This window comes from Ptychodera flava, chromosome 6 (assembly GCF_041260155.1).
Source record: "Ptychodera flava strain L36383 chromosome 6, AS_Pfla_20210202, whole genome shotgun sequence".
Lineage (NCBI taxonomy): Eukaryota > Metazoa > Hemichordata > Enteropneusta > Ptychoderidae > Ptychodera > Ptychodera flava.
In genome coordinates this window covers 2,178,500-2,204,982 of record NC_091933.1, presented here as the reverse complement: position 1 = coordinate 2,204,982, position 26,483 = coordinate 2,178,500, and the positions used below count along the sequence as shown (strand labels likewise).

General features: G+C 35.4%; 1 protein-coding gene across 5 annotated transcripts in view; it reads left to right on the top strand.

The window, feature by feature from the left end:
- The window catches only part of LOC139134579 (stabilin-2-like), a 74,428-nt gene that overhangs the window by 11,280 nt on the left and 36,665 nt on the right, over positions 1-26,483 (top strand). For 2 of the 5 annotated variants that reach the window (XM_070701488.1, XM_070701486.1), the window contains exons 3-27: positions 995-1,090; positions 6,744-6,875; positions 7,256-7,461; positions 8,058-8,252; positions 8,765-8,926; positions 9,281-9,433; positions 10,762-10,905; positions 11,416-11,478; positions 13,652-13,771; positions 14,448-14,501; positions 15,175-15,255; positions 15,520-15,693; positions 16,016-16,081; positions 16,332-16,430; positions 16,790-16,876; positions 17,342-17,450; positions 18,175-18,446; positions 19,254-19,412; positions 19,974-20,069; positions 20,190-20,285; positions 20,558-20,605; positions 21,254-21,393; positions 22,082-22,193; positions 22,511-22,588; positions 24,169-24,270. In XM_070701488.1, coding sequence (XP_070557589.1) covers positions 995-1,090; positions 6,744-6,875; positions 7,256-7,461; positions 8,058-8,252; positions 8,765-8,926; positions 9,281-9,433; positions 10,762-10,905; positions 11,416-11,478; positions 13,652-13,771; positions 14,448-14,501; positions 15,175-15,255; positions 15,520-15,693; positions 16,016-16,081; positions 16,332-16,430; positions 16,790-16,876; positions 17,342-17,450; positions 18,175-18,446; positions 19,254-19,412; positions 19,974-20,069; positions 20,190-20,285; positions 20,558-20,605; positions 21,254-21,393; positions 22,082-22,193; positions 22,511-22,588; positions 24,169-24,270 — 3,044 coding nt within the window. Of the gene's footprint in view, positions 1-994; positions 1,091-6,743; positions 6,876-7,255; positions 7,462-8,057; positions 8,253-8,764; positions 8,927-9,280; positions 9,434-10,761; positions 10,906-11,415; positions 11,479-13,651; positions 13,772-14,447; positions 14,502-15,174; positions 15,256-15,519; positions 15,694-16,015; positions 16,082-16,331; positions 16,431-16,789; positions 16,877-17,341; positions 17,451-18,174; positions 18,447-19,253; positions 19,413-19,973; positions 20,070-20,189; positions 20,286-20,557; positions 20,606-21,253; positions 21,394-22,081; positions 22,194-22,510; positions 22,589-23,987; positions 24,093-24,168; positions 24,271-26,483 lie in introns of all 5 variants that reach the window. The other 3 variants (XM_070701487.1, XM_070701484.1, XM_070701485.1) reach the window with 2 other exon arrangements.

The window sequence follows — 26,483 nt, the reverse complement described above, 5'->3', positions numbered from 1 at the left end:
TTTATTCAGCACACTGATTGTTTAGAGAGAAATTTGGAAACCTTAACCTCCAATGGAATTGAATTCATTAATAAGTGGATAAACTAATATATGTACAAATTATAGTTTGAAGTCACTGCTTTGCTTCTGAAGGGAAATCTATATGAAAAATGAATATCTTCTCCAACATTTCTACAGGTTGGATGATGATCTGTGTATGTCATCATAGTGCCAATTTCATATACAAACACTGCAAGACATAATGATCAAATTAATCAGCAATGAAATTAGATGAAATGTGAGTCTGAAACAAATTGACCATTACAGTAACCTTGTTACAAGTTTGTGTTTCAATATAGAAATGTATTATGTTACTTTATGAAGTGACAGTTCAGTAAATTTTAGTGTAACTTGGTCAGCTTCAAATTCATGACTTGGAAAGTCTGCGTGAGGGCGCTCTTCATGCAAGATGAGATACAACTCCAATTGATGTAGAACTGAAATCATATGAGATCCCTAATGGAAATATTGTCTAGTAGATTTTTCCTTTGCTCAGTGCCACAGATTTTGTCATGTACAAGTTCTGTAAAAAATTATCTGATCAAGTACATGTAAATATCAGTAGTTTCAAAATAAAATTTTGAGTCATTAACAGCTTGAACTTAATTCCCTCATTCCTTGATAACTTTATCCTCCATAAGTAGGAGTGATAAAGACAAAACAAGGAAATAGTCTTTGGTGCTATCTTTAATGAAAATGATGGCAGAGAAAAAGGATTCAGAATATTTTCCACATTTGGCTTTTTGAAGTGGTATGATGACAGACCTGAGGAATAAAATAATGTGATCATGATATGAGTTATACATGAAGAAATGAGTTATACATGAAGTATTTTATTCATAGCACAGATATGTAAGTCATTTGTAAGAGAATGTTGATTTGCAACATCGAATCAAAAGATTCTGAGAATGCCTATGTGGACTTTTGTTACATTTTTATTGATTTTTTGTTACAGAATGTACATGTGTCCATGGCATCTGTGATGATGGTATTAGAGGTCAAGGGCATTGTCTCTGTCTGGCTGGATATTTTGGAAGTAATTGTACGGAAAGTAAGTGATGAAGTTAGATACTACAGTGGCACACATACCATGGTACACACATTTATGAAGTTAGAAACTACAATGGCACACATACCATGGTACACACATTTATAGTCCTTTGGGCCTTTGGCCCAAAGTACTAATGTGATGACGCGGCCTCTGTTGTTGCATACAGTGGGCCGTATGCTGTGGACGCAGGTATCTCAGAAACGCTTCTGTAACTTTTTCTGAAATTTGGTCTGGTGGTCACTTTGGCATGTATCTCAAACGGTCTTTTTCTTTTTTTGATTGAATCATTTTAAAGTCACTTTTTTAGCTTTTTGTGAAAACCACTATTTTCAATTTTTCCTCAAAACCACTGATTTGATTATTGTGATATTTGGCATGGGTGTTCGTATAGTTGAAATGCCGTCAGAAATGTTCAAAATTTGGTGATACATGCCTTGTATTATTTTTAAACAATATTTTATCCATTTTATTTATATTTACTTGATTTTGACTCGCTTTCGTTAAAGCTACCATCTGCGCATGCGCACAACTCTAGGACAAAATCTGAGTTGAAGAATCGAATCGGACGCCATCTTGTTTCTCGGTGTGGGCACATTTTTTACGTTTTTGAACGTTTCACTGTGCATTTCAATATATTCTATTGTTATGACGTTGACAGTGATGCACTTTTGCGGCTGTCGTGTATTTTTTGGTACGAAAGGCGCCTTTGATCGACTGAAGAATGATGGTACCGGCAGGCATATCAGTTCTACTGAGGAAGTAATCCACTGGCCCGCATAGGTCAGGGACTCACTTAGGGGAGAACCACTTGATTTGTGGGGGGGGGGTATGGAGGATTTTGAGAAAAAAAATTGTCACCAGGTGAAATAAAAGAAAAAAATAAGCCTGTAATGGCTTGAGAAAAAAAATTCTCATAACAGACAGAAATAAATAAAAAGAATTGTCATAATGCAGTTGAAATGAGCAAAATTTTGGAAATTCATTCTCATGTGTTCTTTGCTAGCATGCTGCCATAGGCAGCGCAAATGTTTTACCACAAGCAATTCTCATGTGTTTTTTTTTCCCAGCACTTTTGATATAAGCATTCACTACTTTACACCTCAGTGCACTCGATGTTTTCCTTCCCTTTTCTGACCCAAGAAATCATATTTCTGGATTTCTGTTGCAATATCTCAATGGTACAGGCAATATCTAGATGGGACTATTTGACTTCTGTACATTGTGAAAATTGAAAACACAAGACAGGAGTCAATAAACTAGTGTAAAAATCAATATATTATTCTCTCAACATAAATATGTTAGAAAGATTACAAGTTGTCAAAGAAAAATTGAGGAACAACAAATATAATGAAATACAATGTGTGAGCCTTGTTTCTCTGACCACAAAAGATAACATCTCCCCTGAGAACTTAAAAGGAATTGACTGTTATAAAGAAAAGCGGTATAGTACTGATCACTGTTGATTTGCCAAAAAAGTGTTCTATAATTTAAAGTTGTATATATACTAGACTTTCCATTTTGTTTTCATTCGTTGGAATGTAAAATGAATATATAAAACCATCCTGTGATATGTGAAACACTGGCTTAAATTTGAAAAATTGCACTGCTACTCCATTTGATAAAAAAATTGATGCAGGTGTGACAGTTGAAATTAAAAAATGCTGTCTCTCTGACAAAAAAAGTTCCCATACCCACTTCCTGCATACCCCCCCCCCGAAATCAAATGGGTCTCTCCTTAATATGCGCATGCGCATATAACAAGTTAGCGTTGTTTTCTAATAGCTGGGTGAGAGCGAGAGAATTCGCTCTGTCCTTCTACCTCCATGTCATAACAAACTAGCGTCGTTTTATGTTGATGTACTGTCCTTTCGACACAGCGATAACTTAAGTTTTCTGTTGCTTATTTTGGGTAATTTCGACAGTTGTGCATTGATTTTGACATCATTGTTGAAGACAGTGTGTGCTTTAGACTGTCGACAGTCCTCGTGCCTTCTTTTGACCGGATCCGGAGTCACTTGCGGTAGTAATCCAACGTAGGCGATCGAGCGCCGAAGCATCATTGTTGAAGACAGTGTGTGCTTTAGACTGTCGACAGTCCTCGTGCCTTCTTTTGACCGGATCCGGAGTCACTTGCGGTAGTAATCCAACGTAGGCGATCGAGCGCCGAAGGCGCAAGGTCGAGTGCCGAAGGCACGAGCTTGTATAAATACCGAAAGCTACGCGAGACCAAGCAGTACAAGCGACTGGCGAGAGTCTATGTGTGCTTATGTTGACCGATTTACGCGCACTTCAGAATCACGGCATAATCCGACATGGTAATTTGGCATGATCATCAGATCATACATGATCCGAGATTGCACTTTAGCAAGGTCACGATAACTAATGTTGTTTGTTTCACTGTGGTTTAATACCTATAGGGCCTATTTCCACTAAAAGACTATTAGAATTTCCTCCTGGCTACTTTGAAATCGTGCACTGGCATGCATCACAGTGGAGGGACTGTGCATGCATGTAGTTGTCAACATCACTATGCTTGAATGTAGTAGACTCTTACTATGAATATATCGACTGTCACTGCATATTGCATATGTGTGCAAGTCACTCCATATCATATCAAAAAATGTAGTATTGCGACGTTTGAGCTGCCACAAGCCAGAATTTACAGTTTATGAGAAAGTTATCTTACATGTAAAACTCAGTTCTACTGTGAACAAAATGCAAGCTATGTTGCTTAACTATGGTGAATAACATAATATTTTGTACCTATCACCGTGTCAGAAAATCGGAAGGAAACAACCACTCAGACAAACTCTGGTCAGGATGATACTGTCCAATTTTAATATGTCTCTCGGCACACACTAGATACTCATGACTGTAAAACAACATTTCCATATAATTGTATATTCAGTTTTTATATTTAGTTTGCTTTTCACCATATTCTATGTCCTTCCCTGCACTACATAATTCAAAATTAAATATTGTTTTTGGCCTATACATACTTGAGGGTATAAAGCTTATTTAGTCTCATACATAAAAGATGCACTGTTGACCTTCAGAGTCCAAACTTTTTATCATTGTATTGTAGATAGGTGTACACTCCAAATACTAAGTACAAGTGTGGTGAGTGTAACAAGCAAATGTTTTTTAGTCAATGGCCAAAATTTATTTTCTATTTGATGGACAATAAATACATGTGTAATCAATGCCAACAATCCAGTTTAAGTAATTTGGTTAGATTAGCCATTGTCCATTATATTACAATAGTTTGTGGCTAAATTTTCTCCCCTTCTGTATCATATAAGTTCACCGTTTCCTGTTTTAGATATTGTTGATCCTATTGAGTTCCATCTCTTATTCTTGATTCACTTTCACATTAACTTTCATTTATGTCCAAACAATTTGACTTTTTGCCAGATTTCACATTTATGGCAAATAATAAACAGTAAGGAGGCACAAAGGACGTCGGTGCCCCCGGGCCCCATGTTAAGTTAGATACTACGGTGGCACACATACCATAGTACACACATTTATTAAGTTAGATACTACAGTGGCACACATACCATGGTACACACATTTATAAAGTTAGATACTACGGTGGCACACATACCATAGTACACACATTTATGAAGTTAGATACTACAGTGGCACACATACACACATTTATGAAGTTATAGATACTACTGCAGTAGCACACATACCATGGTACACACATTTATGAAGTTAGATACTACAGTGGCACACATACCATGGTACACACATTTATGAAGTTAGATACTACAGTACGTGGCACACATACCATAGTACACACATTTACGAAGTTAGATACTACGGTGGCACACAATATCATGGTACTGTACACACATTCATGAAGTTAGGTACTACAGTGGCACACATATCATGGTACACACATTCATGAAGTTAGATACTACCATACAGTGGCACACATACCATGGTACACACGTTTATATAATAATAATAATATTTTTATTGCTTGCTTGTAAATATAGGATTTACATCACATTTGTGGCAATAAAAGTGTGATACAAAAATAAGTTAAAATTTTCTTCAATAAAGATAAAGTATTACAGTATAATAATAGTAGCTAATAATAAATATAACTAGGTATTCTTTGTTTATATAAAGTAAAAATATAATCAGCAAGTTGTTCATTAAAAGATAACTCTTGTTTTGTTAGTAGAGAAATAAGCTGATTTTCAGTATCGTCGTTTGGGAAATTGATTTTACTGAAAAAGTACTTTCTTTGGATTTGTATTTCTGACAGACTAATAAAAAGTGTGTTTCATCTTCAATACTGTTGGTGTTACACTGATTGCAGTATCTTTCAGTAATTGGGGTTTTTGGAACAGTGTGTCTCCCTTTTTCAATTGCTAGATCATGATTGCTAATGCGAAGTTTGGTGAGCAATTTCTTTTCTCACCTTGCAACTGTGTTAAGTAGGGTTCTAATCTAAAATTACGTTTTATTTTGGCATACATTCTTAGTTTACTATTTTCATCAGTGATCAACTTTTTCCAAAAGACTTCATAATTGTTTGTTAAATTTGTTTTCATTAAACCAGTTATAACTTTGTGGTGTTTAAGTGATGGAGCTTTATCAAGGAGAAAGTCCATTCCATTGTCTTTAATTAAAGCACTTAAACAGTTAAACCAGGATCTATTGTTAGTGTTGTTTACCATTTGCTCCAGAAAAGCTTCTTTAGCAAGATTACAATGTGGCAGTTGTACTATATGAAGCCAGTGTTTAACAATATTAAGTTTAACTTAATATTGTTAACTTGAGGGGTGTGTCTCATACTCAGAGTATGAGACACACCCCTCAAGTTAAAACGTCTTCGCCCACAATGCATTGCAATGCTCTACTGATTTTCACTGCTTGAAGACAGCACTTTAGTGTGGACGTACGTTTAGGAATTATTATTTTAGGAGTGCAGGATATTTATAGAAGATGAAACAGACATCCAGGCGGGTAACTTGAAAGTTGCCTGCCTTAGGAAGATATTACCAGATGTGTGCCCTCTAACAATTGCGTCTTTCTGAAAACTTTGCATAAATTTTGAGTATTGTGGAAAATTCTTTGTATCAGCCCTATATCTTTACATGTAAACCAAAAAATCTGCTTCTGTTTGCATTGTGTCATGTCATATTCATTGGTATTAGCTTAGAGGACACACTTAATACAAGACGGTGTTACAGTTCTGAAAATTACCGCCTCCCCGATATAGCTACCTTCTGATTGCGGCAAACCAAAAAAAATCAGGAATTATTCCCACCTTTCCATTGGGCAAGTAACTGTAGTAGTTTCATTTCCCTGGCCAAAATTTACCTGCCAAGACAGGGGTGTTTTCTTGCATATTCATTTATATGTCATTTTGAAGAATACAGAGTATGATGTATGGTTCACGATAAGCAAACATTTATGGCATCCTTAGTAAGATGATGAATATTTGAATGAGATTCCTTTCAACAATTTATCCTGTTATCATCAAGTGATGATGTCTTGAATTACTTAACAAAACATTATGTAGATTTTGACCATGAAAAGCCATTTGAAGCAAGTTCTTTGATTTGTTGTGATTTTCAAAGTTGACTTTGACAAGAACTGATAAGCTATGTTTCTGTTTTTTACCGTGAAGTGCGGGAGGAGTGTAAGCGATCCAATTGTACTGACCATTCACACTGTCATGAGTTGAAAGAGGATAGACAGAGCTACACATGCCGGTGTGACCAAGGTTATAAAGCTAATGAAGAAAGTGGTACTTGTATGGGTAAGCTATCACACTGTTCCCGTAACAAGAGATGCTACTGTTGATTGACCATCCTACTTAAAAGGCCTGTGTCAGGTGTCAGATTGTCTTGCCAGCAAATGTATCTACAAGATTATATTTTCAATGTAAAACAAAAGGCTATATACACCTCCATTATAACAGACTAGAACAATGATTCCTGGGATCGAGTCTCCTACCTTTAAGGAATGACAGCTAATCAATCCAAGATGGGTACTTTATAATGCATGCACTGTTACATCTTAAGATGTGTGTTAATATAGGCGCACCGAACACATATGTTTACAGATGATAGTACAAATAATCCGGTAAAAATGTGTATGTGATAAGAATTACATCATCTTTTTGGTTTTAATCCACAGAGATTGACCCTTGCACTTTGAACTCAACCTTATGTCATCAAGAGGCAACCTGCATGCATACTGGCCCAAATCAGCACAGTTGTGATTGTAATGAGGGATTTGAAGGCGACGGTCAGCTCACATGTAGACCAATAAATCCCTGTAACACAGACTATGGTGGCTGTCCTACAAATACAACACTGTGTGTGTTTGATGGCCCAGGACAGGTAATAACCCGGTGTTCTTACAAGGATACTGGTTACCACTTTAGCCATGCCTACGTAACTTATAAGTCCATAAATATAGGGCAATGTTTCCTTTTATTATCTATAGAAGACATACTTAAAATAGATTGTACTTAACACTGTAACACTGGGTTAGATCGAGCCATGATAGTATCAACAATTTGTAACTTACAACCTTTTCTACATATGTCCCATATTTTAACTTTTAAAGTGTGAAATTCATTTATATGCATGTGTTGAACTCTGCTTGGACATATCCTTGATATTAACAAATCTCAAAATTTTGTAAGAGTACTATACCAAGTCTTGACTATGTTTAAGTTTAGAAATTTGAAAAGATTATTGTATGTTTTATCCATAAAGTCAAAACAAATGACTATATTTCTCCATTTATTTATCAAATGAGTCTTAATAGTGTGATTTGTTGTGAAGATTCTTGAAATGTTCAGAAGATATTAATTACCATTCCTTTGTCAAAGCTTTATTCAACAGATCCTCAAAAAGTACTCAGATTTTCATTGAAGATTCAGTGTTTCTTTTATAGACCTGTCAGCTAACTTGATATAATTTCCTTTTAGTCTCATTGCCAGTGCAAATGGGGATATGAAAGCTACAGAGAAGGTATCGGTTGTAGCTTGCTAGACATCTGTCCAAGGAGAACTGATTGCCATATAAATGCAGACTGTCGGACAGTGCGTCCATATGAGATACGGTGTATTTGTAAACCAGGCTATATGGGAGATGGCTATATCTGCTATGGCAACATCATTCAGGTATTAATCGAGGTCGTTGTGTGGCTGTGTAGCAATTTGCAACATTTGATCTTCACAACATTCAGTGTTTGTTTCCATCATTACAGCTACATGCAATCCATTATATGAAATGTTTTCAAAAGAAGTAAAAAAGCAAACCAAAATTTTGCTCTAATATTGACCAGGTTTGGATAATGCAATTTTTGGTACACATTGCAACTCTGTTATTGCTTGTGAGTTTACTGATGTGAAGACCATTTGGAGGACCAGTGAGTTTTCATCAATTGTTTTACCAAAAGTTCACATCATTGTAGATTATGTTTCCTCCAGTGTTAACATTTTCTGTCAGACGTGAAACGGTCTTGAAAACTGAGTACCTGTGTTATGAATCTGGTAAGACAATTTCAAACGGTCTTGAAAATTGAGTACCTGTGTTATAAATGTGGTAGACAATTTCTAAGGTATAACAAAAAACCCTCGCTCTGCTGTTTCATGAAGAAGTGATTTTTGTTGCGTTGTCATCTCCATTGTAGCAATTGCTGGCATTAAATGCAGACGTTAACGGACCCCTGTATGGTGACCTCAGCAGTGCCATTTCATCAATTCAACAAATACATGGCTCTGTGTTGACCAATGCCGGACCATTTACTGTTTTTATACCTAATGAAAATGCATTCAACAGAATAGATGCTGATGTAAGTGAAAAGTTATGTTAAATTGTTAATGGTTGTACTGTCTGTGGAAACAATGTGAAAAATAAACTTGACATTTTGTTATTTTGAATCATGAGACCATGACTTAGTTTTTGAGACTTTTTAAATACTGTATTTTAAATACAATCTGTACAGAGAAAATTGTAGAGTTATATTTTCAGACTCTCTACAGCAAAAGTCAACATTTATCATTTTGTGACATCTTCATTCCTGGTTTGCATTCACAGACTTGTTTATTATTTGTTTGTTTGTTTGTTTGTTTGTTTGTTTGTTTGTTTGTTTGTTTATTAAATTTATTTTATTGATTCTTACTTATTTACATTGTTTGTGTTTCAGATCATGGAAAGGGCAAGAGATGACACTGAGTTTGCTAGGTATCTGTATGGTTTGCATATTGTACCAGCTTTGCTTGACACCAATGCACTCAATCAAACAGATCTGATCTACACACTGACAGGAATGCCGGCTGTGGTCACTTACAGTGACAGAGTAAGAATCATAATCCTTTACTTTCATTTGTTGTAATTCACCGTTGGTTGAGGAGCAATTGTCATGTACCTTCTTGTCTCTTGAAATCAGTCACTTCAAATATATATTTACAAAATCTAGTTGATCAACATGTCAGCTAAGCATTTTACAATTGGAAGTCAAACAGGAACTAATTCCCCTATAAAAGCCTGATTATCGTAAATCTATGCAGATGTAAAAAGGCCACACTACTGATCGGACGTGCCGTGTTTGGTTCTAGAATCCCATAATTTTGCCATGTTTCAGGCATTCATGGTCATTGAATTTTGCATATGATGTCTGTGAATATATAGCAACTAAACTGAGTCGAAAATAAACTGAAAAAAATGTTCTGTTTTTTGTGGGAGACACAACATGCGTTTCAAAATGTGTTCCCTGTACGACCATTTGATCCAGCTTTGCATATGTCACAAAAGTGCCCGTCATGATTATTCAAATTTATAATATGGTCAAAGTGATGTTATGAGAACTCAAAACCCCAATGTATGCAAATGGCTGCATCATCAGTAATCTCCCTATTGTGCACCCAGAGTCCTGTAACTTTCCATTTAAAGTGTTAAAAGTATGCTTCCCTTTTCTTTACGTTCTTGACAAACTACTTTTAAATTGTCACTAGTTTACATATGATACTAGGCTTCTATGAAATAAATCCTCAGTTTCAAATTTTTTTCAATGAAAATACAGAGACATTTGACATGTGTAATAGGTATTGCTACTGTCTGTGGAAGTGAGTTTAAAATTTAAAAAAGTTACAAATTCTTTAATTTCTTTGTGGTGTTGATCAACTTTGAACCTGTTGGTCAACAAACAGTCTATTCTTAAATATTGAAAGCTACAGATAATTTAAGGATCCTGCTTGGATGATTGTACAATAGGTTAAATCAGGACTTTGAATTGACTAGGGTACAAAAAGCACACATGCAACAGCATGCACATATTTCTACATGCATTTGTACTCATGGGTTTGTTTCTGCCGCCAGTGTTTTGGGTTTACCCAGTTTGTAGAACACATTGTGTCCTTTTCATCCAGGAGAAAAACCATTGACTGAGTTGCAAAGTCAAACAACAACGAAAATCACATGTTTAGTTGCAACATGAGTTTGTTCCAGTGGTATACTACAGGCATGCATCAAGGCCCACGTGCAATTTTTGTTGTACATATAAATTGCATGTTTTGGTCAAGCAGACCAGTATACTGACCAAATCATGCAGTCTATGGTTCCTGACCTTGAACTTCCAGATGTACATGCTAAATGACGTACTTCTTTTGACTGCTTCTCTCTGTGTAGGATCCAAATCTTCTCAGATACAGAGTGAAGGGTGCATCCAACAAGGCCAAAATGGTCGAACAGAACCATCTAGCTTTGAATGGTATAATCCATGTCATAGACAGAATCATGTACACTGAACCTAGAGTTGCAAGTGACAGGGAAGTAAGTAGAACTTCTGTTAAAAGTACTTGAATGAGTTTGATAACTTGGGTGAAGATCTTGAAAAATGTATTAAATACTGCCATACATGTGTGTGCATATATCATTTTGAAGTCTGCAATTTGAAAATCTTCGGTAGAATAGTACTGTACACCATTTATAGTAAATGTTATGTATCAGCACCAAAAGACATTATGTAGATGATATTTGTGTGTCTTCTGATGGAATTTCTATACTTTGTAAGTCATGAAATTTAACCCTTAATTTTGGTAAGTAATGATAAAGTACCAAACTTGACATTGACATAATATTGAAAATAAGACAGATACACTTAGCACTGTGTACAAGTTACCATGTTCTTGTTTTGTTTCACAAGTGATATTCCAGAAACTTTCATATTAATTAATTAAATGTCAAGAATCAATAATTCTACAATTCCTAATACATGTTTCAATTTCACATTCATGTAATTCTACAATGACTAAATGATTTTCATTTTGTATCTTTTTACAGCAATCAATATTTGAGTTGATTGCCCATGAGGGTTTATTTAACAGACTTCAAGGAATGATTCAGGTGAGGTCAGATACAGAACTTTGAACTTTGAACTAGATAATGCACATTAACTTGTATGAGTAGAGAATGGGATGTTGCAGTGGTTAATTAAAGAGGCACTCCCACTTGGTAACATTTTTAAAACACATTTTTTTAATGCCAACGGTCGATATTTGACACGGCGACTGCACGCGGATCGCGAGATATCAATAAAAACATGTCCTCAAAAAAGTTGAAGTCTTAATTCCGGTGGCCCACCTGAATTCAGCTTCCGAACATAGAACGTTCGGCACTGGGGCCATTGTCAACTAAGCTATGGAGTACGAGTCTACGCTGACGCTAACGTACGCCACAGCAGTACCACTCACGTCGGTGAGCGGTCATGTCCCATGGGAGAAAGCCGAGTCTTACTGACTCGGCAAAAAAACGGAAAACAAAGTTTGCTGATTCCACCAGAATTCGCATAGGTGACTAGCACAGATAGGTGCGGTTGATACATAGTATGCATAGTGGCCGCCGCGTTGTGTGGGCGCATACCACAGCAGTGGCCACTATGTATCGAACCACGCGTAACTGAGGGCAGACGACAAAATGTAGTCACCAGAGGCAACTAATATTTCACACGTAAAAACTGATATCTATGTGGTATTGTTTAAAAATTTAATACAACTGATTGAGAATAATGAAAACGACAAAAACTAAGGATAAGTTTTAAACAAGAATTACCAGAGGTAAAGGCATTGATAATGATGTATATAAAGTCATCGCAGTAGGAGGTAATTTAATTGCGTCATTCGAACGTTTTTGGACTCCTTAGAATATCGTCAATCAGCACAACAACACACTTTCGGGGGATTTCGGGTCATAACCAGAAACGATCGTAAAACTTCGGGATGTGAAAAATACGCTCGGGAAATGACATATTTTTATCGATATGTCGCAATCTGCGCGGAGTCGCCACGTCAAATATCGACCGTTGGCATTAAAAAAATGTGTTTTAAAAATGTTACCAAGTGGGAGTGCCTCTTTAATGCACAGGGCCACCTGTAGTAGAACAAGGAAGGAGACGCATTTGCAATACTGTATATGTTTGTTTATTAAAATTACTGATGCCACAGTCACCGTACATAAACAGAAGGAAAGCTTTTGCAACCAAATTTTTGGAATCTACTGAGTAGTATTAGACACAAATTGCTGGATTCTAACGGCAATAAACCCAAATTACTGAAATCTAACAGCAATAAACCCATAGACAGTGATGTCTATATATCATACAGGCCAAACTGACAATAGAGTAATTCCAGGTTTTTTACTTCCTCAGGTGGCATTAGTGATGCTAGGAGCAATTACTATTGTATCATGTATGTATGGAGAATTAGAAAAGATCGGGCACTCTCCAAATATTTTACATACCCTACATTACTGTATTTCTATTGGCTAAAAGTAATTGACCTTGGTTTGACCTGTAGTTTAGTACAAGGGCAGCTTTCATTGATGTATATGTTGGTCAACATATACTAGCTCCATTACACTGTTTTGAGTCTGTCATATAAATGATTTCAAGGTCAAGGATGTCTTTTGCCCAAGTAAAATGAGAAGTACCCAGTCATTTACAGCTTCCACTGCAGAGGGAATACTGGCTTTCCCTTATAAATTGATCGGAATCAATGATCATTTATAATTCTCCAAACATGGAAACAAAATAATAAACTTTTTGCAGAAAATGAGCCATAATTATCTCCACAACTGAAAATGTTGGAATTTTATTGCATACCTTGTCTTATGTTTTTCCATATTTATGGTGGGAGAAAAGTGCCATTTTTACGTACATTTTCATTTGCAGTCTTTCAGACTGGAGCACCAGTCCAAAAAGCTGGTACATATATTCATACATAAACTCTCCTTCCAATTATGTATCATGGATGCAAGTACTGTCCAATGCGTGTGGGTCCCCTCCCTCATTCTACAAGTGGCCTTGTTCAAAGTTGACATCTGTCAAACTATACATACATGATATTGTCATATTGTACAGAATGTCTGTCTTTATATGCTTATACAAGTGAGAAATTGGTAAGAGAATCTAATGGGTATTCTACTGAACTTTGACATCCCTCAAAATTTCAACTGAATCTTGATTTATTTTGTTATTTTCCTTGATACTTTTTGACCTTAGTGTTTATTTTTGATTTCATAGGAGGCTCAGTTAGCGTCACTGATCCATGACCGTGAGGGTCCATTTACAGTTTTGGCTCCAAACAACGCCGCTTTTGATAAGTTGTTACAAGGAACACTAGATTTTCTCACCACAACAGAGGTAAGCTGTATCTCTTAGTGTATTTCTCACCACAACAGAGGTAAACTGTATCTCTTAGTGTATTTCTCACCACAACAGAGGTAAGCTTATACCTACTCTTAGTGTATTTCTGGTTCTGTACGCTGAGGCTGTACTGTGACCTCTGGCTGGTATGACACTATAAATAATCTGGTAAAATGGTTCTCACTTTACATTTCTCACCATATTTTATAGTTGGAGCAATCAGTGTTATACAATTGTCTACCATTGATTTATTTACAGTGTGTGTATTATTAGGCTAAGAATGATTCTGCTGATAACAAAACAGCCAGCTCTTATATTTCAATTAAAGAATTGCTGTATCATTTAACATGCTGCTCCTCAGTTTTCATAATAAATTGCTGAAAAGTTAAAAGTTAGATGTCAAGCTGCGTATGCATTCAAAGATTCCTGTAGCAATTTAGTATTTACATCTGTTGATCTCAGGATAAGTTATTTGTTTGATTGAATGGAGAACAGGAGAATATGAAAATGGACTGAGCTTTGAGTGAATTACTTCAGCCCTCTTTAAAATCACGCAAAGGCAACTGTAGTCTCTGGTGTTTTCCTAACTGGTGCAGACCACTTCTTAACAGACAGAAGTTGTATCAGGTCATGAGATTTGCTGACATCAAATCGTTTTTGTTTTACAATACAGGGCAAGGTTAAATTAGTTCAACTTTTGAAGAACCACATCATATCAGGGTCAATGGTAAGTTTAGTCAATGTCAAGTAGCAATGGTACTAATATCTCTTCTCTGATATGTTAAAGGGAAACAGTCATCCGAACTGCACCTGTGCAAGTTTCTTGTTTACAAACAATGTATTTCGTGCATAATATCTATATGCACCCCATCATCATAGCTGCAACATTTAAATTATACGACATAGATTATGACAAACATGTTAACTTTCATCAATTACCATCGTACCTTGGTGTTTACATTGGTTGTATTGGTCCCATATGACCTTTTAGTGCACTTCCAATGACTGCATCCATTTTATGGAGATCCTTGTATCTACATATCGCCAAATATCCTTGTATCTATATATCACCAAATATCCTTATATCTATGTATCGCCAAATATCCTTGTATCTATATATCGCCAAATATCTGTATGTCAATACATCTTACATAGTCAAATATGTTAGAATTTTTTGTTACTTCTATTTCACAGTGGCTATTAAGATATATTTGATATTTGTGTTTGAATTCTTATATCATTATTGTCAATTCATACCAACAAAATGAAATTGTAGAACTTCCTTTGATAGCAGAATGTAACAACAATCACATTTTATTTTTAGTTTGGGTAATCTCACTGTAAGTGAAACATGACCCGGTCTATGGGTACTGACGTACTGTTCCTAATTTTGATTTTAGCTGACAGCTGCAGATCTCCTTATTCAAAAGAGAATTCCATCAATGCAAAGAATAACCATGGCAATATCAACCAACGATGTCGTAAGTTACTGTTACTTCATTTCAAATAACTTGATATGAAAACATATTTGCCTTGTCAAGGAATTCTTTCATCGATGACGATTTTATTGCAAACTTGTCAAGAATCCTCTGTTGTTAGTTGTAGAACTTAAACTGTTAATGACAATTTGAAAATTTAAACAGTTGTAGGTAAGATGGAAGTATGAAAAAAGTAACATTATTTGCCGGTTGAAAGTTCATATCCCATAAAATGTCTAAATTGTTGACTGTGAAATTTGCTAACAGGGTACCATTCAGATCGAAGATCCGGCAGATAGCATTAGAAGAATCAATGTTACACAATCCAACATCCTTGCAAGCAACGGATACATTCATTATATCGATGGTTTGTTGATTCCTCCAACCATTCTGCCCTTGGTGAAACACAGATGTGATATAACACAGACACAGATTATTAATGTAAGTGTAAGAAACACTGACATTCAGGTTGGATGCATGCAGATTATTCAAATTATTCACCAGTCTCTTTAGTAAAGGTTTGACAAATAATTCAGAAGAGAGTTCAGAAATTCATTGTGCAATGAAATGTCAAACAACTTAGGTATTGATCCATAGGCTGCAACATTCTATTGATCATATTGAATTTTTATACTTATTTGCCTCAGAAATCATCATAATTTGTTTATTTCAACAAGCCATTTGTAGTTTTGTTAACAATGATCTTGGACTTCTGAAAGAAAGAAGCTGATATCAAACTGTGATCTGATACATTGCATTGCAGGGTTCTTGTACAATGTGTGGATTGGTTACAATATACAATGGATGTCCTGTTGGTACACAACCTCTGGTGAGAACAAAATCCAATATTTTCTTTGTTTTATTCAAAGTATTATAATTATCTATGGTTTCATCTTTCAGAATATTTCCTTAACATTATTGCTGGCAAATTTGGAACTACTTGGAGTAAGATAATTTTCATCATGTGTTCCGAAACTGTTATGATGAGACTGCATCTAAATATTTTAATCATGTGACTTGACATTTGTTTTTGAAATATTCTCATGGAAATATTACTATACATGTATGTTTCTATGCAGCAGAACACCTATGAGTCTGGCTGTACATATACAAACTTTGATTGGAACACGCCTACAGTAAGCAGTGGCTGCTACCCACTTTGTAATAAAACTGAAACTGTAAGTTGTTATCAGATTTCTTGTCTATTCCAGAAAAATATAAATGTTGGTCTTAGTGTTTTTATAAACTTGAAAGATGAAGTACAGTATTGCACCAACTCACTTAGCACCTTGAAAAAGATGATATGGATGCCTGTAGATCGTTTTGAATACTTTGTACAAAGCGATATGTTTCCTTCATAGCTTAAATTTGTAATTGGTCAATTTGAAAGTTCTGACAAGTCTAAGCTTTCAAAGAACACATCAGTACATAGAAACAATGAACAGAGCAAAAACAAAAGAAATATTGATGTCAGCAACCCTAGAGGTCTTTGGGTCTGTGATATCACTGATATGCCAATAGCTTCTCTTTTTGTCAGATTCAAGAGTGTTGTAGTGGTTTCTATGGCGAGTCCTGTCTTCCTTGTCCAGGGGGATTTGTAACTCCATGCAATAACAATGGTCAGGTTAGTCTCTTGCAAAGTTTACGTCGCACAGATCAATCTAAAATGGATCTTTTCTTGCCATGTGTATTCTTATTCTGTATAGAGAATTTCTACATAACTGAACAGTTAAATAGACTAAAATACTGTATGCAATGAGTCTTACTTCCTGTATATGTTCAATTTTCTGAAAGTTAAGTAACTTGCTCAAGATGCGATGGGCTTAATTAAAAGAACAATTTCAACAACAAAGTGAACAACTTAGATAATGGCAAAGAAAACATCAAGTCGTTTTCTTTTGAAATTTTGTAAGGTCAGCCAAGGAAAGAACTCTGTTGTATGGTATGTATAGATGTACAAAATGACAGTGTGATATGTGCTGTTCAAAGTGGTTTTACATTTCCATGTACACATGAATACCACTGAAATTATTAATGCAGTTTATAAATGTTTACAGGAAAATCTTGACAAAGTTTGTTTCCTTTCCAGTGTCTTGATGGGTTTACCAACAATGGTACTTGTCTGTGTAAATCTGGTTTCATTGGAACGGCATGTGAACTCTGCAGGGATAATTATTTTGGTCGGAATTGTTCACAAGGTAAAATCAGCATCACATTTTGAATCTACGTTGAATTCTTTTGCCGTTTTTAAAGAATCATTGTTCAAGTTACCCATTGGCGATTCCTTATATTGTAGCATATAAATGGTAACTGCTGTTTATGTAAAGGATTTTATTATCAAAAGCATATGCTAAGAATACACACTGCTTAATATACACTATCATAATCAATCTTGTTCTCATTCTTTTTACATTTTTTGTTGATGTAAGGTCTTAGTTTACATGTTTATTTAATATCAGTAATTACATCAAGTTTTTGCACAGATGTAAATATGTGTTGATAAAGATCCTTTTTGAGATGTGACTTCAATATTGGCATTCTTTCCATTTGATGATACTATATTCACAGACCCATGCATGTATGTCCCTAAAATTATATAATTCTACGCTTTGTGAATTTTGTAGAAAGGAAAAGCAGATCCGCAAATTTCACATATCACATGTTGTAAGGTATTACCTTGTACTGGAACTGTGCAACACTTTGTACTCTGTACCTACTGAAAAGATATTTAACCTCAGTATGTGTTTTGAGTTTGGCATTAGATCTTTTTCAGTGGTGACAATTGGTTCACGTCCTTACATGGTTGATATATTTATTTCCAAGAACTTGATAAATTGATTTTCACTGTGTGCATATTTCTGTGCTTCCATGACACCATTACACAACAAGAATGTGATCTGATGTATTGTTGATATTTTCCAGCATGTACCTGTGTACATGGAGTTTGTAACAATGGTCCCAATGGCAATGGACGATGTAATCCTGGCAGTTGTAGTATTGGATATACTGGAGACAATTGTGAGGAATTTGTTCATCCGTGTGGACCGGAATTGGATCAGTGTCATACCCATGCTCACTGTGAAATTACGGATACTATCCAATGTGTTTGCAATGCTGGATACGCAGGTGATGGATTTAACTGCCTTGCTGTTGATCCTTGTACAAAACCAACCAGAGGAGGATGCCATGCTGAGGTAAGCTTGTTCAGTCATCTTTCTTCAAATATTCTTTCTCATTGACAAGTATTTTCACAAAGTTCAATTATTCCTCCATGTAATATGTATTTAAACAAATGGATTGTAGTTTTGCTTCAGCATCTTCTAATCTCACTTGTAGTTTTTAGATCTGATGGTACTTTTCAGAAACTAGGCAAGTACATTTGAAACAGGTTAACTTACTAATGTGGTAGACAAAGATAGAGGTTTATACAACTTAGGAGATTGGATTTAGTTGGTGAAAATGACTCCAATCAGTGATGAACTATTCAAACTATGTACAACAATTTCATACATCATCCATGCAAAGCCTTACCTCAATCTGCATGCATTATTTTTGAAAGCTGATACAACAAGTCAACTATAAGAACATAGGCACCTGAAATTGCACAATGTATCCCCTTCCTAGATTGTGAAATAGCAATCAGTTTTATCATATTTTGTTATTGTGAGATTACGAAGAGTGTCTTAGATATTGCGACCTTAACTGATCACCTTGCTCCAGATGTTGTTTTTTTCCCGGCAATTTTCCCAAGTGAAATCTTATATCCCATCAATTACCCTGGCTTTCTGTCTATAGCATCTGATTACAACACCTGCTAAGGCCATGGGCCACCATTGTTCTTGTATTTAGTGGAGCTGCACTATTAGTGAAATGATCAGCTAAAATTGCCTCCAAAAATCTCCTTGCATGGCTGGCCATTTTGCTGGTCACATGGCAGCCCAGATTATCATTGTGTGCTGTTCAAAACTGATAAACACTGTACCCTGTGCTCTGTTTTATAGGCCCAATGCATTTATACTGGACCTGGTGTCAGCAAGTGCGAGTGTAATGAGGGATGGTTCGGAGATGGTCATGCCTGTGTTGCTATTGACAACTGTCAGCTGCCAAGTTATGGAGGTTGTGATTTGAATGCTGACTGTACTTTTACAGGACCAGGAGAGGTAGAGTTGCTGTCAATATTGAACTCTGAATTGTTGACAAAAGCAGAACTATGGAAAACCTGATCTAGAAGTTAACCATGAATCAGCATATTTTTTGTTGTACATGCAAGTCCTACATTTATTGTACTTTCATCTTTGATAAGAGGTTACAGTTAACAGTGAGCAATTCATCTTACAAACATCATTGAAATGTTTGCAAGTTGAAAATATTTGAACTGTCAATTGGAATCACTCCTTGACACTCAAGATTGGAGATCATGTAACATATTGGAAGACCTGCAGTTTGTGTACATTTTGTTGTCATCTAGACCATACTGGTTCAGGGTCTGGGTGAAATCAGAGAGCAAAATCTCATCATTGTTAATGGCGAGTTAATCTCAATTTAAACAAAAGTAAAAGTCTGTCACCCATTGCAAGTCTAAAGGGAAGAGTTATAAAATTTCAAAATATTGTCAGAGTGACTAACACATTGCAATTGTGCTGAATAGGTTATGTTGTTGTAATATCTTATCATGAAAACCTTGTGTAATAAGACGATTAATTTATGTCAATTTTTCACAGAATGATTGTAACTGTCATGAAGGGTACATGGGTAATGGTATTCAGTGTACACCAATCAATTCATGTCTCAGTAACTATGGTGGATGTCATAATCATGTAAGTATAAATCATTCTTTGTTCTAGTCACAGTGAGTTCATTTAATGTTCCATGAAAATTCTGAAAATGTGTGGAACAAGGAAAATGCCTTTCTGTTGACAATTTGTCATTTCTTGCAGGCTGTCTGTTCGTCAACTGGAGCAGGTACAAATATGTGTACTTGTAATCAAGGCTTTGTAGGAAATGGTCTCACCTGTTTCAGCAACATTGCTGTGGTAAGACAACTTTTTTGCTGTAATTTTTGGGAACATTTTTTTCTGTGAAATAATGAAGAGCTCTTTCTTCAGGATCAATTAAAAACACCTTAAAATGATAGATGTGTAGTATGTTGTATGGTTGTTGTTCATGAGAAGATACTGAAAAATATACTCCATATTCTCTGTCTTTATTTTATGCCAATCATCTATTTTAACAGATTTTTATTTTTCTGAGAAAGATAATTAGCAGTTAGTGATTTGTTTGACTTGTTGACCTCTGAACTTTTCAGGAGATTGCAGGAAATCCTGACCTGACTCAACTCATGGACATGTGTGAGGTAAGACAAATGTTACACAGGACACATCTGCTTTGAATGTGTAAAGTACTGGTATATTTCATTGGTTTGGTAGCTGTATGTTGCATAACAGCCTTGATGCTAGCTTACACTACTACAAACAAGTTGGTCTAGTTTTGACAAAGTCTATAAATGCTCAGGATATTGTGTGAGCCGGCTGAGATGTTCTTCCTCTCTGTAATGCTCTGCAAAATTTTATCATAATGCCTCCAGCTATATTGCTGTGGAAAGGCAAGTGGTTTAGAGCAGTGGTTTGATCAGGACAGTAACTCAAGCAGCTTTGTGTAGGTTGCTTTTTGTGCTCACTGGTTTCATATCTGATATGATTTGTTTTGATTGTAATGCTTGATTCAGACATACACATGTACAATAATGAAATCTTGATACATGTGCAAAATGCAACCTTATGTATTGAAGGCTGTATCAGCCCAGAATATTACTAGTTCACAAAAAATTATTTCATAATCATGTGTAATTTTTGTAGTGTTTTTACCTGAGCAGTAAATTAACAGTGATTGTCATTTTTTCATTAATGACATATTGCCCACCAGTACAAAGCATTCATTACAATTGAAGATAGGAGATATCTTACATGTAAGTCAATAACTTATCATGGATTTTTGTTTTTAGGTGGCAGGCATGGATAGACAGCTGGCAGACCCATCGTACAATATCACATTATTTGCTCCTATCAATCAAGCATTTGATGCCATGTCTATGCAGGATCGTAATACATGGCTTAGTAAAAACAATGCAGCTACTTGCATCAAGTAGGTTCTATGAAAACAAATATTTATCCTCAATTAGTAAAGATAAGAATGTTGAACACCATATCAATAAGTGAAGATGTTAGACACAAACAGCAGTTCACAATAATCACCAGTGACCTTTAGACTCATTGGGGTTCAGGGTCAGCATTATCAGCTGGACAACCCCCCACCCCTACCCCGAAAAGTCTGTTCATATGCAAAGTTTGTGTGCACCAATTTTCACCCGAGTCATATCTGGATATGAAAGCTGGGAATTTATGATTTAATAGCCTAGGAATCAACATTAAAGCGCCACTAACTGTAATTTTCTGTCACACTTTTCCTTAACTTTGTAAAATATGATCTAACCCTAACCAGCATTTCAATACATTTTTTATTCCAGTTATCGAGTAACAGAAACACACCACAGTTATTTAAAAAAAAAAAGCAAAAATACCTCTACAACTGTTCAAAAAAGATTGTAATTTGTGTAGATATGAAACAATGACAACCATACTTTCAATCTCTTTACAAAACAAATTGTGGGAGTAAATATTGATAGCAAATGGAAATATTAAATGCATAATATGCATTTTCTTCTTTATTCTAATGAAATATGATAACCATGGTGACCTATAGATGGTAAAAAGCAGGCCCTTTGTGAAGATAAATCACTAGTTTAATGAACAATTAATTCCATATTTTACAGATACCATATTTTAAATGGTGCATGGAGCTATCAAGATTTGATGAATCATGGAGAAGGACTCATGCATACACTGCTAACTGATGCTGATATTATTATCACAATGATCAATGGAGTAAGAACAATCTTGTGTATTTTGGTGATAACATCTATGAATCTCATCTCTGATAATCATCCCATATATTGACTTGATGAAGTGCCTTCAATCATAGCTATAACATGTAAATCACAATGTTCTCTCTACAGCCATCAGTTGTTGTGTTTCAACCAAGAAGTATACACATTAAAACTTGAAAGATTCTATTTGGATTAATTTACAAATCAACATTTCTGCATGAGATGACAGACATAAAACATGATACTTAATTTCTACACCGTTCATCCAATATTGATGTTCAGTTATATTAATGCGTAACTTTTATTTCTCTGTAGGAGCTATTTGTTGATGGAAGTCGTATTGTTGCTGCAAACCTCCCTGCATCAAATGGAATAATCCACATGATAGATGAGGTAGGATTGTTGAATGGTTTCATTGTTGTTAGATCATATATGATACAGTTTTGCTTGGCTGTACTTCTCAGAAAGCGTCTAATTCTATATAATGTATGCTATCCATACATTTGCAAGAAGTGATGTACTTCACCATCCAATGATGGACAAATTCAAAGTAACATGTGTACTGAATGACTAGGCTATACAGTAATGGCTTTGTTAGAATGAATTCTATATTGTGATGGGAAAATGCAAAAACTGTAATTCTCTGTATGGAGCTAATCAACTCTACTGCAGCCCTGTATTACTAGAAGTGTAAAATGTTTTGCTCACTTGGTTAATGCATTGTTTAGTTTTACTCTGAATTAGAAAAACATATCAGTTGTACCGTGAGATTATCTCACCAGTTTTTGATAGGTATGGTTATTTTATATTGCCATATTACCAAAACCATGAAAGATAAGCAGTGGTTGAAAAAGCTCTGCAAGAAACTGTATTGATTCCATATATCCAAGCTCCTTGAATCTTGTATCGTCCCACTTACAATGTCATTGTGGCAGTATGAGTAAACACACTTAACAGTTTTTTCAACAAGCCAGCATTTTGTAGACATTTTAAACTTTTCCCTGAAACCTTGGTGCAATTCATGGTAATGTCATTATTTCTGTGAATACATTGTTGACAAATTTCACTATATCCTTACAAAGTTAAAGGCCGTCTAAATGACCCTAGGAAATTGAATTGTTAATAAAATCAGATTCAAACATTGATTAAAGTGTGTCTTACTACAGTCACAAACATTCCTGTATTGTGATTTTATATTGCATTTTTGAAAAAAAAAATGACAGTAATCATAGGACATTACATCAACATGTGCCTGCTGTCAGTTAAAACCAATGTACAATTGACATAATGGTTGTTAGATTTCATGGTACATGATATATCTTAAGCTCATAGACTAAAATGGTGTTATACATGCTTTAATTATTACAAATTAGAGATCGTCTGTCAGTACAATATACCAGATGTACTGTCACAGAAACTTTGCTTTTCCTTGATGGTTTGTAAAGTTGCCATTTTAAATGACCAATTTTTATGTTACTTAAGATTTTTCTATTCTATTTCAGAATATTATTCATTATTTGATTCTATCGAAAGAGTTGAGTTATGACCCTTATCATATTTACTGTGTTGCAATGAAATACATTTGTAACAACCTATTTTCAGAATTTTTGGACTCTCGTGAAATTCACAAAGATTTATTATTCACAAAAATACATTAGCCTGGTTTTGAGTACTGGCTATGTCACATGATGATCACCTCTTTGTTTCAATATTACCTAAATCAAAATAGAGGAAAAGAATATATTTTACTCTGTAAAACTTTGTACATGTAATTAATGTTTGACTCTTCCAGGTTCTGATTCCTGGTAGTCCAGTAACGCCAGATATTTCCCTTCCATCAGTTTGGAACATTCTGGCTACAAACGATGACTTTTCCAGATTCTTTGAAGCAGCTGTGGTGAGAGATTGTAACATTATGTCATAATTTGATGTTTGTTGTTGACATGTCATTCTCTGTGTTTGTATCTTCCTAGGTGTTAGTACCTCCCACAACTAAACTTTGGTCTGCTCCTCCAACTATTCAAGAGTTTTTTGAAGAAAATCTTTCCTTCTCTAAGTTTAAAGAATCCCTGGTGGTGGGTATACTTGCATGCCCAATGGACTTTTGTCACCCTTCTGGATATCAAAATAAATTATCCCATATGCTCAGAAAATTATTTTCTCAAATGTATACTGATATGTTATGATAATATCAGGGTCCAGTTGAGTTTAACAATATATTGGTAAACTTGTCAAGTTTTGTACTGAAGCACTAGCTTTTAGCGTTACACAGTCACACTGAGAAATGTTCTGAAATTTTTTGATTTAGAACATTAAAGTGCCTTTGTAAAACACTTGTATTAATATACTGTAGCAGTGGGTAAAATACATTCTGACCCCATTGTATTTTTGTTTGGCATTGATCTAAAGTTATGAATGTATATACAAGTAGAATTTAATGACATGTACGTGCTGCATCATGACACTGGATGTTTCTGCCATGCAACTCAACTTTTACAGCTGTTCCCAGACCAGCATGAACCTCAGAGACGTTAAACAAAAATCAAGTATGTTAGGACATCCAATGGGAACTCAGGCTTTGCAGTTTTCATGGCTTGACGTTAACCATACATGAAAACAAACAAGGGCATGACGGATGATAATAAATTTGGCAACAGGTGCTTTTCACTTTGCCAGGCACTTTCATTTGTGTTGAAAACCTTTCTTGATTTTCAAAAACATTGTTTTTAAATCATTGTAGGCTTCTAGAAAACCTCATTGGGAGAGTTTTAAAAGTTTATGATACTAATATCAGTAGGTCAAGTCAAAGCTGAAAAACATGCACGGATTCTTGCAGATGTTTAGTCAGTCTCCTTGCTAAATAGATTTTTCTCAGGACCTAGAGTTTTAGAGATATCCACAAGGGTCACAAAGGTCAAGGTTATGCTCGTCCTTCAGCATTAACCCACAATGCATTTCGACCATACTTATGGTGTAAAATCAAATAACAACATCCATCAATATTCATATCTTATATAGAAAGTTATATGCATGTTTATAGTTGCACTAGAAATGCTAATGTTACATGCAGTTAAGCATAGATTTCAGCATGTTGGTGTCTAAATCTTTTGTTTAAAAGAAAACAATACTCACACTACATATACATGCATTGATTGCTGTGTGGAAACTGCAAGTTAGTGTGTTCACAAATTACACATCTAACCTTTGATGTGACTCTATTTCTTCTGGTTACATAAAGAAACAAGTTATCATCCCATGTGTGCCTGAAAACAAACTCAACTGTGTTATGACCAGCAAATGTTAATAGTCGCGCCAGCGGCTTACTGACTACGCATGCGCTTATTCATAATATACTGTGCGAGTAACCGGAAGTGTACCCTTCGTTCGTGGGCGCCGCCATGTTTTTTTTTGAGTACTCGTAAATAAACAAATACGAAACAAATTATTATTATATAACATGCCATTTATAAAATATACCTCTTTTATTAGCCAGTAAATGTTATTATGCACCTTGTCGCTGATACAGAATATCGTTAATATAGATAAAGGGAGAAAACAGTCGTGCATATGAACGGTGGCATACGCAAAGAATGCTGGGATTGAATTTAGAAAAGCGCCCCCAGTGTCAATAATTAAATTCAAAAATTGCCAGTTTTTAGACGGAACGCTATAGTTTTCAGCTTGCAAGTGGAAGTTGGGCAGTGCGGTTACCATTGCAATGATAATGATTGCATGATACGTCCCTTGTTTAACGCAATAGGCTGTTATCAATGTAAAACTTGCCAATTTTTGTCCAAAATTTTTACACGTTACAGAAAATCTATAGGCCTACCTGCACTGCTGCAGGGTTTGACGTCCGCGCGTGTACGTACGTGAACTGCTTTCATCAGAGGGAAACTGGGCATAGTTGTCATACTAGTATATACGTTTATGAAGTAACAATTAATTACATTTTATCATCAATCAATACAAATAACATTGCCAATCTTAACCCCTGGCGCGACACCAAGGGCTGAGCCCTATATAATATTAGAAACTTAAGAGAGAAGTGAAAGTGGAACTGTAATAGCATGGATGGTATGCTGTAGTACTTCCAGTAATGTTTGGAGAATGAAAAGCATAAGGTCCATATTGATTACTGCATTTAACGTAGCTAAATACCTTTTAGCCACTTTCAGATTTTTATTTTTTTCTCAATTGAACACGTCTCAAACCCCAATAAAGTATACATTTTCTGAAAGCCCTGATATAGAGCTATCCGACCAAGCACAGTACACGGTCATTATGT